The 18271-nt window shown below is 40.7% G+C and overlaps 1 protein-coding gene across 8 annotated transcripts in view; it reads left to right on the top strand.

Annotated features, from left to right (window-relative positions):
* KMT2A (lysine methyltransferase 2A) overlaps positions 1–18271 on the top strand; it is a 93982-nt gene that overhangs the window by 25014 nt on the left and 50697 nt on the right. For 5 of the 8 annotated variants that reach the window (XM_032285321.1, XM_032285319.1, XM_032285320.1 and 2 more), the window contains 3 exons: positions 10285–10354; positions 13308–15964; positions 17774–17951. In XM_032285321.1, the coding sequence (XP_032141212.1) occupies positions 10285–10354; positions 13308–15964; positions 17774–17951 (2905 nt within the window). The remainder of the gene's footprint in view (positions 1–10284; positions 10355–13307; positions 15965–17773; positions 17952–18271) is intronic. The other 3 variants (XM_032285326.1, XM_032285325.1, XM_032285324.1) reach the window with 2 other exon arrangements.

Here is an 18271-nt window from a genome sequence, read left to right as displayed (position 1 = left end):
GTGATCCACCCACCTCGGCCTCCCAAAGTGCTGGGATTACAGGCGTGAGCCACCGCGCCCGGCCTTTCAAACTCTTAAGACTAAAAATTTTGGAAACAGAAGAATGCTAAGATACAGCTGCTAAAGGGCATGTTTGAGATGCCTACCACTTAATCATCTGAAGTGCCTAGGAGTCTCTTGCTAGAAAAGGAAGGTGAGGATATGAGCGGAGTCGTCCTAGGTTGTATTCATCTGAAGCCAGGAGTATCCGAGCTTGTTCAATAGAGAAATTCTCAAAGTAGCTCTGTAGCCTCCATCTTAGCCTGGCAGGTAAAGAACTCTAGGTGGGTGATTTTTGCTGACTGCGATATATTGAAAAGAATTTTTTTTTTTTTTTTGAGTCTCTCTCTGTTGCCCAGGCTAGAGTGCAGTGGCGTGAACTCTTGGCTCACTGCAACCTCCACCCACTGAGTTCAGGCAATATTGCCTCAGCCTCCTGAGTAGCTGGGATTACAGGCATGCACTACGCACCCAGCTAATTTTTTTTTTTTTTTTTTTTGAGACGGAGTTTCACTCATGTCACCCAGGCTGGAGTGCAGTGGCACGATCTTGGCTCACTGTAGTCTCCCACCCCCACCTGTCCCCAAGCTCAAGGATCCTCCTACCTCAGCATCCCAAGTAGCTGGGACCACAGGCATGCACCACCACACCCATATATTTTTTCATATTTTTAATGCAGATAGGGTCTCACCATTTTGCCCAACCTGGTTGTGAACTCTCTGAGCTCAGGCAATCCACCTGCCTCAGCCTCTCAAAATGCTAGGTTTGTAAGCATGAGACATCACACCCAGCCTTCAAGATTTAAGTAAATTTTTTATTCTGGAATATGAATTATGTAGTATTTTATTCTTCAGTAACATTCTTTTTTTAGAGACAGGATCTGGCTATGTTGCTCAGGCTGGAGTGCAGTGGATTCACAGGTGCGATAGTAGAGCACCACAGCCTTGAACTCCTAGTCTCCAGTGATCCTTCTGTTTCAGCCTCCCAAGTCACTGGGACTACAGGCACACACCACCATGCATGGTTTTTTTTTTGTTTGTTTGTTTTTTTTTTGAGACAGAGTTTCACTCTTGTTGCCCAGGCTGAAGTGCTATGGCATAATCTTGACTCACTGCAACCTCCACCACCTGGGTTCAAGCTATTCTCCTGCCTCAGCCTCCAGAATAGCTAGGATTACAGGCATGCACCACCACATCCGGCTAATTTTGTACTTTTTAGTAGAGACAGGGTTTTATCATGTTGGCCAAGCTGGTCCTGAGCTCCTGACCTCAGGTGATCCACCTACCTCAGCTTCCCAAAGTGCTGGGATTACAGGTGTGAGCCACCGTGCCTGGCTATTCTTTAGTGACATTTTAATGGGACTGATTTTTAAAAGAAAGGCTGAAATTGTACACTGCCTGTCTTTGCCTTAGATACTTCTTGGGAGCAGGAATCCTATCTTACTCAACTTTGTATCTGGAACATACAGTCCTGGGGCAAGTGTATAAATGTTTTTTGAATGAAAAAATGAATTAAATATTGCTTTGTTTGAAAAGCTGTCCTAGTAGTACATAATTTCTTGAAACACAGAATTTAATGTATTTTTCTAATATGCCTTATATTTTATATGCAAACATTATGTGTAATACTTATTTGGGGTTCACTTAGGTTCTCTTGTGGGAGAAATATTCCTATTGCTTCATCACTCACAAATATAACCGGCCACTAAAGAATTAAAATTTTGTGGCCAGGCGCGGTGGCTCACACCTGTAATCCCAGCACTTTGGGAGGCCAAGGCAGGCAGATCACGAGGTCAGGAGTTCAAGACCAGCCTGGCCAATATAGTGAAAACCCATCTCTACTAAAAATACAAAAATTAGCCAGGCATGGTGGTGCGTGTCTGTAATCCCAGCTACTCAGGAGGCTGAGACAGGAGAATCGCTTGAACTTGGGAGGTGGAGGTTGCAGTGGCCGAGATCACGCCACTGCACTCCAGCTTGGGCAACAGAGTGAGACTTCGTCAAAAAAAAAAAAAAAAATTAAAATTTTGCCACTAAAATAAAATTTCTAAATATTAAGATATTTATGAGTAAGGTGAATTTACTGGTATAGGTATGCTTGGAAGTTCTCAAATAACTGGTTACCCCAGAGTAGAGATGTAGGAGTCAGAAAGAAATTCTACATATTTATTTTTACAATTAGATTTCACTTAGGAAGTGACATTACATAGCTTATTTTGCTGTCTTAATCACTGGAAGCTAAATATGATTTAACAGTATTTTACCTTGGCAAGGGTGTTTTTGTTTTTGCTGGTAAGAAAATGAAACCTTGGTGATCTAGCCTCCAAGGACGTCAGTGTTAGCAAGGTTTAGGTTTTGTGGCTATACTGTCTTGGAATGCTGTGCTCATCAGAGTAGGCCATGTCGAAAGGAAAAGTATGTGTGATGAATGGTTGCCTGGGCCCAGTTCCCAGGAGTCCTTAGTCCTGTATAACATGATGTCTCCTGTACCCTCTCTTCAGGGCTGTCCAGGTTTATGATGCCACAATGCCAAATGTGGATTTAATTATAGCTTCTTTTGTTGTCTCTTTTGTACACATATTACCCTAGTCTTTTGATTTCTAGGTAAGTTTAAATCCTTGGGAAGCCAATGCTTTTACCTTGTTTCCAACCTCCAGGGATCCCATGTGTTTTATTTTATTTTATTTATTTTATTATTATTTTTTTGAGACGGAGTCTTGCTCTGTACCTCGGGCTAGAGTGCAATGGCGCGATCTCGGCTCACTGCAACCTCTGATTCCCAGGTTCAAACGATTCTCCTGCCACAGACTCCCAAGTAGCTGGGATTACAGGTGCCTGGCTAATTTTTCTATTTTTAGTAGAGGTAGGGTTTCACCATGTTGGCCAGGCTGGTCCCAAACTCCTGATCCCAGATGATCTGCCCATCTCAGCCTCCCAAAGTGCTGGGATTACAGGTGTAAGCCACCATGCCCGGCTGACCCCATATGTTTAAAGGTGGGTAATGGAGCAAGATGAGAAGCCTATTGCTAATGATAGTGCAGTGTGTGCAACAAGGAGGACTTTTTTGCATCACCCTCTTTTTATTAATCTATTGATTGATTGATAAGTCTCACTCTATCAGCCAGGCTGTAGTGCAGCGGTACAAGCTCTTGGCTCACTGCAACCTCCACTTCCCAGGTTCAAGTAATTATCGTGCCTCAACCTCCCAAGTAGCTGGGACTACAAGTGCGTGCTATCACACCTGGATAATTTTTGTATTTTTTGTAGAGACAGGGTTTCTCCATGTTGGCCAGGCTGATCTCAAACTCCTGGCCTCAGGTGATCTGCCCGCCTCGGCCTCCCAAAGTGCTGGGATTACAAGTGTGAACCACGGTGCCAGCTGCCACACCCTCTTGTAGCCGTCTTTCTCAGTGTTTTGTCAACTTGGCTTTACTTTTTTTTGGTGGGGGGGCTCTTACATAGGCTTGGAAGTTCAAAGTTAGAAGACCAGAGCTCTTTCACATAACAATGACAGCTTTTGTTTTTGGCTAAGCTGTCTGTAAACAATGGGTACTTATTTTTTAAAGCATGCTTCATTAAATCAATCAATATTTCAAGTGCAAAGAAAGTTTTTGGGTAAAAGTATAGTTCATTTTGACTACTTATTTTTTTTCTTTCCTTATTCCAACTACAAGATCAGAAGGAAAACAAATTAATGCTTCCTGTCATTTTGGAAAGTACTTAGAAACTTTAAATATTGACAGTTAAACTGCCTGACAGCTCAGTGATACTCTTGTTTTGGAACACGTTGCAATTAGGATTATATAGTACATTTTGTAAAAGTTTGAAATAGGGCCGGGCACGGTGGCTCACGCCTGTAATCTCAGCACTTTGGGAGGCCGAGGCGGGCGAATGACCTGAGGTCAGGAGTTCAAGACAAGCCTGGCCAACATGGTGAAACCCTGTCTTTAAAAAAAAAAAAAAGTACCGCCGGGCGTGGTGGCTCACGCCTGTAATCCCAGCACTTTGGGAGGCCGAGGCGGGTGGATCACAAGGTCAAGAGATCGAGACCATCCTGGTCAACATGGTGAAACCCCGTCTCTACTAAAACTACAAAAAATTAGCTGGACATGGTGGTGCGTGCCTGTAATCCCAGCTACTCAGGAGGCTGAGGCGGGAGAATTGCCTGAACCCAGGAGGCGGAGGTTGCGGTGAGCCGAGATCGCGCCATTGCACTCCAGCCTGGGTAACGAGAGCGAAACTCCGTCTCAAAAAAAAAAAAAAAAAAAGGTTTGAAATATATAAAAATGGCCCATAGGCCGCTTGCGGTGGCTCACGCCTGTAATCCCAGCACTTTGGGAGGCAGAGGCAGGCGGATCACAAGGCCAAGAGATCGAGACCATCCTGGCCAACATGGTGAAACCCCGTCTCTACTAAAAATACGAAAATTAGCTGGGTGTGGTGGCACGTGCCTTTGGTCCCAGCTACTCGGGAGGCCGAGGCAGGAGAATCGCTTGAACCCAGGAGGCGGAGGTTGCAGTGAGCCGAGATTGCGCCACTGCACTCCAGCCTGGCAACAGAGCAAGACTCTGTCTCAAAAAAAAAAAAAAAATGGCCATTAAGTTTGTTAATAATGAACGTACCAGTGTGGATCTCTTACCTTTATTTTTATTTACTTATTTATTTTAATAAAGATGGGGTCTTGCTATGTTGCCCAGACTGGTCTTGAATTCCTGGGGTCAAGCAATCCTCCTACCTTGTCCTCCCAAAGTGCTGGGATTATAGGCATGAGCCAGGGCAACCCATCCCTTTTTTTTTTTTTTTTTTAAAGATTAATAACTTTTTATTACCTGTTGAATACTTTATCTGTTATTGTATATATAGTTGCTTGAGCTGTCAGTCATTGTAGCATAAAATGCATGTATTTAGCAATGTGGTCCCCTGTTAAATGTTGAGAAATCCCTAGATGTCTTTGTGAAATGCATAGATAAGCAGGCTGTTCCATGAGTATAATTCAGGAAAAGAATGAATTAATTAGAAACTTGAAGGATCTGAAAATGGCCATCATGTGACTTTTATAGTAGCTAAAAGAATAGCAATTTTTTGTACTATAGACAACTTAATCACTTTCTTTAAATATTTATTGTTTTATATTGTACATATATGGTAAGAAGACTATTGTACAGCCAGTTTAGACACTTAGGTTTTTTGTAGCTAACTGTGTGATCTTGGGCAAGTCATTTGACCTCTTAGAGCTTTATTTTCTTTAAACACAACAATGAGAACCACTGCATGAGGGGACTTCAAAAAACTCATGGAAAATTCATATTATGAAAAAACTGCAGAATTTCAAAATTTTTTATGCACCAAAATAAACTCGCGCTAACTTGTCATAACATGTCTGAACAGGATGTAGTTTGAGGCACTAACAAGGATAAGACATCAGTTTGAAAAGAGCCCCTGTCAGAGCAACATAAGTATGGCTAAAAATTGAATCAAAAACAAACATTAAATTTATGGTGAAGCTGGATGGAAGAATGGTGAGATCATTAATGCTTAATGCCCCAAATAAATAATTGGATAGCTCATTTTAACAGGGGACGAGATGATGTTGAAGATGAAGCCTATAGCAACAGACTGTCCACATCAGTTTGCAAGGAAAAAAATTCATCTTGTTCATGCCCTAATTGAAGAAGAATGATGATTAACAGTACAAATAATAGCCAACACCATAGACATCTCAACTGGTTCAGTTTACACAATTCTGACTGAAAAACTAAAGTTGGCTAAGCGCGATGGCGCACTCCTGTAATCCCAGTACTTTGGGAGGCTGAGGCGGGTGAATCACAAGGTCTGGAGTTTGAGACCAGCCTGGCCAACATAGTGAAACCCCGTCTCTACTAAAAATACAAAAATTAGCAGGGTGTGGTGGCATTCGCCTATAGTCCCAGCTACTCGGGAGGCTGAGGCGGGAGAATCACTTGAACCCAGGAGGTGGAGGTTGCAGTGACCTGAGATTGCGCCATTGCACTCCAGCCTGGGTGACAGAGCAAGGCTCTGTCTCAAAAAAAGTTGAACAACTATTTACCAAATAGGTGCCAAAACCATTGCACCCAAATCAGCTGCAGACAAGTGTAGGGCATTCAACGGAAATTATAAAAAAGTGGGAGCAAGATCCTGAAGCCCGCATTTGAAGAATTGTAGCAGGAGATGAAACATGGCATTACCAAACAATCTTGAAGACAAAGCACAATCAAAGCCATGGCTACCAGGAGGTAGAAATGGTCCGGTCAATGCAAAAGCAACTGGTTTAAGAGCAAAGGTCATGGCAACAGTTTTGCAGGGGATGCTCAAGGCATTTTGCTTGTTGACTTCCTGGAGGGCCAAAGAATGATAACATTGGCTAAGCGTTTTGAGAAAGTTAACCAAAGCTTTAGCAGAAAAATGCCCAGGAAAGCTTCACCAGAGAGTCCTGCTCTATCATGACAATGCTCCTGCTCATTCCTCTCATCAAACAAGGGCAATTTTGTGAGAATTCTGATGAGAAATCATTAAGTATGCTGATTTGGCTTCTTTGCCTTTTTTGTTTGTTTCCTAATCTTAAAAATCTGTGAAGGAGGCTGAGCATCTATGCTGAGGCAGGAGAATCGCTTGAACCCAGGAGACAGAGGTTGCAGTGAGCCAAGATTATGCCACTGCACTGCAGCTGAGTGACAGAGTGAGACTCCATCTCAAAAAAAAAAATCTATGAAGGGCACCCATTTTTCTTCAGTTAATAATATAAAAAAGACTGCATTAAAATGTTTCAGTTCCTAGGACCCCCAGTTCTTTAGGGATAGGCTAAAATGGCTGGTATCATGGCTTACAAAAGTGTCTTGACTTTGGAGATTATGTTGAGAAATAAAATTTATATTTTTAATTTTTATCTTTTAATTCCATTTTTCCATGAACTTTTTGAAGTCCCCTCATATGTATGTTGCCTGTAGCTTTCCAACTGATTTCACATAAATTACTTTATTTATTCCTTACAATGCCAAATAAAAAAGAAATTGCGGGATAAACATAGTAAGTGACTTGTCTAAGATTACATAGCCTGAGAGAGCCAGACTGAGACCCTAAACCAAGCCTTCTCTGCCCTCATCCACCACTTTCCTCACTGGTGTCACTTATGAGAAGATTGGATTGGCCCTCTCCACATTTCTAATATTCTATGATTTTTTTGTTTCTGTTTTTTATAGCATTTGAGGTGATTTGCCATTGCCTATTTTATTTGCCTTTTTTCTAAAAATATATTTTAGAGTTACTATTTTTAATGTCTTTTTTTTTTCTGTCTGAAAGCACATTTTAAAAGTTAACAGTATGGAATTTCATTATTGTGATAAGATTTTATATTAATTGTGCTGTTAGGAGTTTTGGCTTTGTTTTGTTTTGGTTTGCCTTTTCGGTAACATTGTAACCTACAAGTGTAAATCCTGAAAATGATTCCAGAAATTTATTTGGGGTTACTTTTCACATGTCTTAGGTTAGTTATATCCTAACTTGTTTTAAGATGAAGAAAGATAATTTTTTTATTTTAAAATTATTTTTAGATTTTTTTAAGTTGGGAGGCCAAGGTGGGAGGATCACTTGAGCTCAGAAGTTTGAGACCAGCCTGCGCAACATTGTGAGACCCGATCTCTGTAAAAAGTTTTAAAATTAGCCAGATACTGGTACATGTAGTCACAGCTACCCAGGAGGCTAAGGCAGGAACATTGGTAGAGCCCAGGAGTTTGAGGCTGCAGTGAGCCGTGGTCATACCACTGCAGTCCAGCCTGAGTGACAGAATGAGCACTGGCTAATTAAATTTTTTAATAAAGATTCACTATGTTGGGTCTCACTGTGTTTCCCAGGCTGGCCTTGAACTCCTGGCCTCAAGCAGTCCTCCCATTTTGGTCTCTCAAGGCTCTGGGATTATAGGTGTGAGCTATCGTGTTGGTCAAAAGAGAATTTTTCTTATTCACAAATAATGTTCACAGTAATAATTTACTTTAATTTTTTTTTTTTTAAGTAAAAAGAACTGGGCAGACCCAGTGGCTCACACCTGTAATTCCAGCACTTTGGGAGGCCGAGGTGGGTGGATCACTTGAGGCCAGTAGTTCAAGACCAGCCTGGCCAACATGGCAGAAGCCCCTCTCTACTAAAAATACAAAATTAGCCAGATGTGGTGGCACATGCCTGTAATCTCAGCTACTTGGGAGGCTGAGGCAGGAGAATCTCTTGAACCTGGGAGGCAGAGGTTGCAGTGAGCTGAGGTGGCACCATTGCAGTCCAGCCTGGGAGACACAGCAATACTCTATCTCAAAAACAACAAAAAAGAACTTACCTTTAAGAATTTAAATTAATGATGAAAGAAGAAACTGTTGAAAGTATTCCAGTAAGCCAGGCGTGGTGGTGCATGTCTGTAGTCCCAGCTATTCAGGAGGCTGAGTCAGGAGTATCACTTGAGCCCAGGAATTAAAGACCAGCATGGGCAAAATATGTAATTTTTAAGAAAAAAAAAGTAGTATGTGTTCCTTAAATTTAGGTTTCATACATTCTTTGAATTATAATACTTTTTCATGGCTGGGTGCGGTGCCCCATACCTGTAATCCCAGCACTTTGGGAGGCAGAGGCAGGCAGATCACTTGAGGTCAGGAATTCGAGACTAACCTGGCTAACATGGTGAAACCCTGTCTCTACTGAAAATACAAAAATTAGCTGGGCATGGTGGCAGGTGCCTGTAGTCTTAGCTACTCAGGAGGCTGTGGCAAGAGAATTGCTTGAATCCAGGAGGCAGAGGTTGCAGTGAGCTGAGTGCACCACTGCACTCCAGTCTGGGTGACAGACCAAACTGTCTCAAAAAAAAAAAAAAAAAGTGGTTTTCCCTTTGAAGAGGAGAATTTCAGCCTTTTTTTTAAATAGTCCAATACTTCAATTCTTAATAATCTCAGAGCAAAAGCCTTTTTAGATGCCAGTAAGACTTGTCTCTCAGTTGCCTAGTATGCAAAGGCCAGGCCTTAAATGTTTTGCTCCTCTGAAGCATTTAAATTTAAGAGATGAACCTGCTAATTTGTCCTAAAAGTTATGTATGTCTTTTAATATAGTTATGGTTGAAAAGTGGCTAAGCCAGTTAGCACCTGACTCTAGTTTTAAATTAACTGAGAAATTAATCCTTCAGAAAATTCATTGATGTTGTCCTCATACATGTGATCTTACCTCTTGAGAGGCAAATGTCAATGCTTTTCTCATTGGAACTCAGTTTGGGACTTACCACTATAAATTGGAGGTTCCGGAACGCTTGTTCTTCGTTCCTTATTTTGTTCTTGTTTTATATGGATTTTGTTTCTGGAATTTGAAATTCTATCCCTCTTTGTCTCTCTCTGGAAAGAACTCAATCTCTGAATCGTTGAATTTCTGTTAATCAGTTTGTTTAAATAGACCATCTTTCTTGAGAACTCGTCCAAAATAGGTTAAACAAACCCTCCTTTTTTTTTTTGGAGCAGGTTAAAAATTAGAGGTAAGCGGAAGATTTTGCTTTTTGTCTTTTTCAACTATAACTGAAAATAGGATATTTCCCTAAGTTTTAGTGAAATGATTTTATCCTATATGTGGTCAATTCATGATCCCTTTCACAAATGCTGCTGCCCACCATTAAGTCTCTTATCACAGGCATTTTTAAAATGATGCCATAAAATGCATGTTGAGAATCTCTGGATCTCAAATGTACAGAAATCACATCTAAATGTCAATTCCTGAGTTAAGGAACTGACAATTATGGCACTTTCAGTCTCTATTAATATATAGAAGGCAAGAGATCATTATATTGTTTATGTTATTCCTTATGTGTCTGTAGACTTAAATACTTGTTGAAAAGCATTTGTTTGTTGTATTGGGGCTATATGTTTCTGACATTATACTTAATTGCTTACCTGATTTAAAGTTGTCCTTTAATTGTTTTGGGCTGTATCTATAGTTTGAAATTTAGGACTATCCTCTGTTTACTATACACCCAAGATGACATTTCAATGCATTGTTCAGTTACTACACAGCTCCTATTTGTCTGTAATAAAGCTGTATGGCTGGGTCCATTTATTTCAATATTATTTTATAGTATCCATTTGAATAATGATAATTAATATATAAAGGCAAATTTTCCATATTCATTTGTGTCTCCTCTGGGTATTTCTTTGGGATATGTTTGTATTCACATTTTTTATTCTGATTTTAAAATAATTTTCCTTTGTTGTAGGATGAGCAATTCTTAGGTTTTGGCTCAGATGAAGAAGTCAGAGTGCGAAGTCCCACAAGGTCTCCTTCAGGTACGGCCAATTAAGTGCATGGTGACTTTAAGTTTTGTTTGTTAGGAGATTGTGGCTTCCCCTTGCCTTCTTTTCATGTAAAGGATGCTCTACCATACTAGGAGTAGGAAATGGCTTATGAGCCAGACTACTTTATAGGACTCTTCTCAATCAGGCCATATTGGGTTTATTCTTTCTCTCTGAGAACTACTTGGGGCATGGGAAGTAGGTTTCCATAGAATTACTGGGACACCTGGTAGGCAAACTGAAGTTAACCTACTAAGAGCATCCTCAGATTTACACATTTTGTGTTATGTGGTAGTGTATAAGTCTTTGGGAATAAATTGGCTATTATTTTTTACAGAGGAAATTTGGTCTACTGTTGTCAAAGAACTAAAAACAAAATATTGGCACTATGTGAAACATTTTTACCTGATTCTTGAAAGGCTGTATTAAAATTTAAAAATGGAAAATTAGCAATATTTGTCATTATTCTCACCAACAAAATATCTAGAATGTCTTGAAATTCTAGACTTACAAGCAGTTTCCTAAGAGAAGACACTCACTGGAAATAACATTTAATGGCTTGCAGAATTCAGTTCTATATAGGAGAAGGCTATATATCTTTTGATGAAAATGCATTCCCCATCTGTGCTGCCATTCTGACTTCATATCTGGTTTTCTTTGACTTTATGTGGATAGACACTCAAGCTAAATATGATATTGTTAGCTGTTTCTGGTTTTTTGTTTTTGTTTGTTTGTTTGTTTGTTTGTTTTGAGACGGAGTTTCACTCTTGTTACCCAGGCTGGAGTGCAATGGCACGGTCTTGGCTCACCGCAACCTCTGCCTCCTGGGTTGAGGCAATTCTCCTGCCTCAGCCTCCTGAGTAGCTGGGATTACAGGCACGCGCCACCATGCCCAGCTAATTTTTTGTATTTTTAGTAGAGATGGGGTTTCACCATGTTGATCAGGATGGTCTTGATCTCTTGACTTCGTGATCTACCCGCCTCAGCCTCCCAAAGTGCTGGGATTACAGGCGTGAGCCACCGCACCCGGCCTGTTTCTGGTTTTTGACATTGACTTAGCTTGTGATGTGTGCTAGCATTAGGGTCTCATTTAAGAGTCATCATATATTATTATCTAATTCAAACATCCAAGTTGACAGTTTTTCTTTTCTTAAATAGGGGTGGTATTGCCATTCTAGCTGGGGGCGGTGGGGGCGGTTAGCCAGTAGTGTCCCAGTATGTGTGCTATTCAGACAGTAGCAGTGTTCTTTTTAACATGTGATGAAGTCTTGAAACTTCATATCGGAAAGGAATTTTAGAGATCATCTGGGGTTTTTTTTTTTTTGTTTATAGATGACTCATGTCCATAAAATACATGAGTAATGATTTATAACCAATTTGAGAGTTCTTTGGATATGTTGTGGATCAGGGAAGTTAGCAGCAGTGCTGGGACTCTTCTCTGTTCTGCTGCTTCTACTCATCTACCAAAAGCGTTTTTTAAAAAGTGGGATAGAAGAGGTTTTCAGAATTGATAAAGCCCTCTGATTGGCCAGGTTCAAGTCTACCACAATGGTAAGGAATCTTTTGATGTATTTCTGGGCAGGAGTTTTATTTTGTTGATTCACAACTCTTTCATGATAGTTTCCTCTTACGTTTTTTTTCTTGACTACCAGTCTATCTTGAATGTTGTCTTGTTTTCTAAGAAACCATCTTGATATACTTCATTATTTGAAAAATGAAACATGGTTTTTCTGCTGTCTCCTAGTTTATTACCTTTGTTGTAATTAGAATATGTTGAGAAAGGAGCTGTGAATCCTTAATCTATTAAAGGAAGTCTCATAAATTAATTGATGAGGAATGCATTTATATTTAGAAAGCTCAACAATAAAACCTTTGTTGACTTCTATTCTGTTAGAAAGTGGTTCCATTGTAAAAATGTTCATCATAATGGCATGAATCTCATTGGGGAATTTTTAGTCTCAGAAGAATATTATCAAAAGGGAAGAGAAGATTTGATAAAATAGCCAGCTCTTACTACCTTTTAAAATATAGGTTTATACAAGGTGTTTTTTTTTTTTTTTTTGATAGTTGCACATCACTGATATACAAGGTGTTTTAGAAACAGTCTTGTTTTCGTAAATGGCTTGAAAAGTAGCAAATTGAACTTATTTATAAATTGGCAAATTCCTTTTATTTAGAATAGAACTTTGGCTTATTAAGTTGTCACTTTCCTGTTGACGTAGGTTAAGGTTAAATCTTTTTGTAACTTAAGACTAACTAGTTCAAGAACCTCTAGACAGGGGAGTAGATTTAGTGGACACATCATTATGTCACTTCACTGATTAGTTCACATGCCACTGAGTTCAGTGATTTTATTCTGATGTGTCATGAATGAACATTTTTCTATTCAGTAAAACTTTCTTAGTATGCTTTGGCAAAACAGATTGAAATATGGGACTCTGAGCTGCCCAGGGAGTTGGTATGTTGATGATTGAAGAGCAGCTTGTTCAAATTTGTTCAAAACCAGAATTCTGAATTGAAAAGATGGGATGACTAACTAGAAGCATATTCTTAAATGTTAATCTTGGTGGCTAGGATATGTCAAGGAAGTTCAGATTTTTTTTTTCTTTACAATTCCTTTGAATTCAAAAAAAACCTTCTTGCTCATCTAAAATTGTAGGAAAATCAGTTTTGTAGATTAATTGTTCAATTGAAAACTTTTTATTATCTTTTTGTATCAAAAAAGTAATTAAATATTCTTTCAGGTGGAATGTGACTTGCTGACTTCCTTGAGGCAAATTTTGGGTGAAAAGAAACTAAGCACAGTTAAGATGTTTGATTGACTCATTAGATTAGACTCAAGTTGAACTCAGTACAAAATGGCCAGTGCTAAGTTATATTCAGCTTAGTTAAGACCTAAACTACACAGCTAAATGTATGCTCTTCATTGTTTAATTTTTATACACAGTTAAAACTAGTCCTCGAAAACCTCGTGGGAGACCTAGAAGTGGCTCTGACCGAAATTCAGCTATCCTCTCAGATCCATCTGTGTTTTCCCCTCTAAATAAATCAGAGACCAAATCTGGAGATAAGATCAAGAAGAAAGATTCTAAAAGTATAGAAAAGAAGAGAGGAAGACCTCCCACCTTCCCTGGAGTAAAAATCAAAATAACACATGGAAAGGACATTTCAGAGTTACCAAAGGGAAACAAAGAAGATAGCCTGAAAAAAATTAAAAGGACACCTTCTGCTACGTTTCAGCAAGCCACAAAGATTAAAAAATTAAGAGCAGGTAAACTCTCTCCTCTCAAGTCTAAGTTTAAGACAGGGAAGCTTCAAATAGGAAGGAAGGGGGTACAAATTGTACGACGGAGAGGAAGGCCTCCATCAACAGAAAGGATAAAGACCCCTTCGGGTCTCCTCATCAATTCTGAACTGGAAAAGCCTCAGAAGGTCCGGAAAGACAAGGAAGGAACACCTCCACTCACAAAAGAAGATAAGACAGTTGTCAGACAAAGCCCTCGAAGGATTAAGCCAGTTAGGATTATTCCTTCTTCGAAAAGAACAGATGCAACCATTGCTAAGCAACTCCTGCAGAGGGCAAAAAAGGGGGCTCAAAAGAAAATTGAAAAAGAAGCAGCTCAGCTGCAGGGAAGAAAGGTTAAGACACAGGTAAAAAATATTCGACAGTTCATCATGCCTGTTGTCAGTGCTATCTCCTCGCGGATCATTAAGACCCCTCGGCGGTTTATAGAGGATGAGGATTATGACCCTCCAATTAAAATTGCCCGATTAGAGTCTACACCGAATAGTAGATTCAGTGCCCCATCCTGTGGATCTTCTGAAAAATCAAGTGCAGCTTCTCAGCACTCCTCTCAAATGTCTTCAGACTCCTCCCGATCTAGCAGCCCCAGTGTTGATACCTCCACAGACTCTCAGGCTTCTGAGGAGATTCAGGTACTTCCTGAAGAGCGGAGCGATGCCCCTGAAGTTCATACTCCACTGCCCATTTCCCAGTCCCCAGAAAATGAGAGTAATGATAGGAGAAGCAGAAGGTATTCAGTGTCGGAAAGAAGTTTTGGATCTAGAACGACGAAAAAACTATCAACTCTGCAAAGTGCCCCCCAGCAGCAGACCTCCTCTTCTCCACCTCCACCTCTGCTGACTCCACCCCCACCACTGCAGCCAGCCTCCAGTATCTCTGACCACACACCTTGGCTTATGCCTCCAACAATCCCCTTAGCATCACCATTTTTGCCTGCTTCCACTGCTCCTATGCAAGGGAAGCGAAAATCTATTTTGCGAGAACCGACATTTAGGTGGACTTCTTTAAAGCATTCTAGGTCAGAGCCACAGTACTTTTCCTCAGCAAAGTATGCCAAAGAAGGTCTTATTCGCAAACCAATATTTGATAATTTCCGACCCCCTCCGCTAACTCCCGAGGATGTTGGCTTTGCGTCTGGTTTTTCTGCATCTGGTACTGCTGCTTCAGCCCGATTGTTTTCGCCACTCCATTCTGGAACAAGGTTTGATATGCACAAAAGGAGCCCTCTTCTGAGAGCTCCAAGATTTACTCCAAGTGAGGCTCACTCTAGAATATTTGAGTCTGTAACCTTGCCTAGTAACCGGACTTCTGCTGGAACATCTTCTTCAGGAGTATCCAATAGAAAAAGGAAAAGAAAAGTGTTTAGTCCTATTCGATCTGAACCAAGATCTCCTTCTCACTCCATGAGGACAAGAAGTGGAAGGCTTAGTACTTCTGAGCTGTCACCTCTCACCCCCCCGTCTTCTGTCTCTTCCTCATTAAGCATTTCTGTTAGTCCTCTTGCCACTAGTGCCTTAAACCCAACTTTTACTTTTCCTTCTCATTCCCTGACTCAGTCTGGGGAATCTGCAGAGAAAAATCAGAGACCAAGGAAGCAGACTAGTGCTCCTCCGGCAGAGCCATTTTCATCAAGTAGTCCTACTCCTCTCTTCCCTTGGTTTACCCCAGGCTCTCAGACTGAAAGAGGCAGAAATAAAGACAAGGCCCCTGAGGAGCTGTCCAAAGATCGAGATGCTGACAAGAGCGTGGAGAAGGACAAGAGTAGAGAGAGAGACCGGGAGAGAGAAAAGGAGAATAAGCGGGAGTCAAGGAAGGAGAAAAGGAAAAAGGGATCAGAAATTCAGAGTAGTTCTGCTTTGTATCCTGTGGGTAGGGTTTCCAAAGAGAAGGTTGTTGGTGAAGATGTTGCCACTTCATCTTCTGCCAAAAAAGCAACAGGGCGGAAGAAGTCTTCATCACATGATTCTGGGACTGATATTACTTCTGTGACTCTTGGGGATACAACAGCTGTCAAAACCAAAATACTTATAAAGAAAGGGAGAGGAAATCTGGAAAAAACCAACTTGGACCTCGGCCCAACTGCCCCATCCCTGGAGAAGGAGAAAACCCTCTGCCTTTCCACTCCTTCATCTAGCACTGTTAAACATTCCACTTCCTCCATAGGCTCCATGTTGGCTCAGGCAGACAAGCTTCCAATGACTGACAAGAGGGTTGCCAGCCTCCTAAAAAAGGCCAAAGCTCAGCTCTGCAAGATTGAGAAGAGTAAGAGTCTTAAACAAACTGACCAGCCCAAAGCACAGGTACTCTTTTCTACCTTGCCTATTAAAACCAACAGTTTATTGAGCCCTTTCTTTGGGCAAGTTTTAGGCTAAGTGGTTCAATTACATCCAGTTATGAGAATCAAGAAAAGTATGGTGGAGGCAGTGGTATTTGTAGTAGTCCTTCAAGGACCAAGAGGATTTTGATAGGTAGAAAAATGGCAGGACATAACATTCTAAGTAGAGGGAACAGTGTGGGTGGAAATGGAAAAGTAGGAAACATATTTGAGGAATAATGGATAGCTGGATTGGCACCTGTGGGAAATTGGTGAACTAAGGCTGAATGAACTAAGGTTTGGGACTATACCACTGAGAATGCTGAGTTGTTTGTACCTTATGGATTCACTGTAATTAAACCTGGGACTTAATTTTAAAGCTACATTTTAATAGTCAAATTGTTTTACTATCCCTGATAGAATAGAAGATCAGAGGGGAGCATTCTCTTCCTCTGAGTTGTGAGGTATTAGAGCAATAGATAATAAATTTTTGCAGACTACAAATGAGACGTACTGGCCAGGCACAATGGCTCATGCCTATAATCCCAGCACTTTGGGAGGCCGAGGTGGGTGGATCACTTGAGGTCAGGAGTTTGAGACTAGCCTAGCCTGGCTAACATGGGGAAAACCTATCTCTACTAAAAATAAAAAAAATTAGCTGGGCGTGGTGATGCATGCCTCTAATCTCAGCTACTCAGGAGATTGAGGCACGAGAATCACTTGAACCCAGGAGGCGGAAGTGGCAGTGAGCTGAGATCATGCCACTGCACTCCAGCCTGGGCAATAGAGTAAGACTCTGCCTCAGAATAAATGAATAAATAAACAAACAGATTAGAAGCACTTAGCCTTGAGCCGTGGAACAGGAAAGCTATAGTTAAGATGATGCCAAACATTTTTGCAAAGACCAGCATTTTTTTTTAAATTGTTTGTTTGCTTGTTTAACAAAGTGAGCTAGTCACTGGCCTTTTCAGAGAAAAGTTGCTGATCTTCAGGTTCTTTTAAAAAAATTGTCATGTAGTAGATGCCTATTTATGCCAGCATATCAAGTTGGATTAAGATGACCATAAACTTAGACTTTTAATGTTATTCAGCCTAGGACCATTACATTTAGTAATTCTGCCAGTTGAAAATTGTAGCAGGAATATGATGGAACTTACTTTTAACACCATGTTGGATGTTTTTTGTCACAGGAGCAGTGGCTCTGTAAAATCTGAGACATTTCTGTTGGAGCCTTTTATATACCACACTGAACTTTTTGTTAATATAGACTGGCAGCTTGAATTTTGAGGGGAATTTAAAGTAGTGTAATTGGGAATAGAAACTTAGTTGTTTGTTTTTAAGATAGGGTCTCACTCTGTCACCCAGGCTGGAGTGCAGTGGCGCAGTCATAGCTCACTGCAACCTCCAACTCCTGGGCTCAAGTGATCCTCTTGTCCCATCTCCTGAGTAGCTAGGACTACAGGTATGTACTACCACACCCAGCTAATTTTTAAATTTTGTATAGAGATGGGGTCTCTCTCTGTTGCCCATACTTGTCTTGAACTCCTGGCCTCAAATGATCTTCCCACCTCAAACTGCTTTCTGTTTTTTGATTAGAGGCCTTTTTTTATGCTGCCAGTTTTAGAATACAGTAGTAGTTGATTTCTATTTTGATATGATTTATCAGCTTGGAATAATTAGAGTTGTGTGTTTTGATTCTAAATCATAATGAAATTGATCAAGTATACCTTGGCTTCATTCAATTATAATTTCAACATGTATGGTTGTTATTGTTTTTGGATTGCCTTATATTCAGGGTCAAGAAAGTGACTCATCAGAGACCTCTGTGCGAGGACCCCGGATTAAACATGTCTGCAGAAGAGCGGCTGTTGCCCTTGGCCGAAAACGAGCTGTGTTTCCTGATGACATGCCCACCCTGAGTGCCTTACCATGGGAAGAACGAGAAAAGATTTTGTCTTCCATGGGGAATGATGGTAGGTCAGGAAGGTCAACCTTGGAGTCTGAACAGACTTTTGATTTGTTTGTCGATTATTCTGGGGATGCCCACTAGGCTCTTCATAGTCTAGGTCCTCTGAAAAACAGATGGCAAGAGGGGATTAAATACATGAGGATTTTATTAGGGGAAATGCCGAGAAAGAAAATGGAGAGGTAGCCAGGGAAGGCTGGGAGAGCTGTTATACTGTGATGCTCATCTGACCCCCATGAAGGAGAAGAGGAAGGAAGGCTAGGCAGAATCTTCCCAAACTGCTGTGCAGGTAAGAAAGGTTTGGCAAAGCTGTCAAGTCTTTGAGTA

Source organism: Sapajus apella, unplaced genomic scaffold, assembly GCF_009761245.1.
Source record: "Sapajus apella isolate SASKATOON/1434 unplaced genomic scaffold, GSC_monkey_1.0 scaffold16, whole genome shotgun sequence".
Taxonomy (NCBI): domain Eukaryota; kingdom Metazoa; phylum Chordata; class Mammalia; order Primates; family Cebidae; genus Sapajus; species Sapajus apella.
Note: the sequence above shows the minus strand (reverse complement) of the source record. Positions and strands in the feature narration are given on the sequence as shown.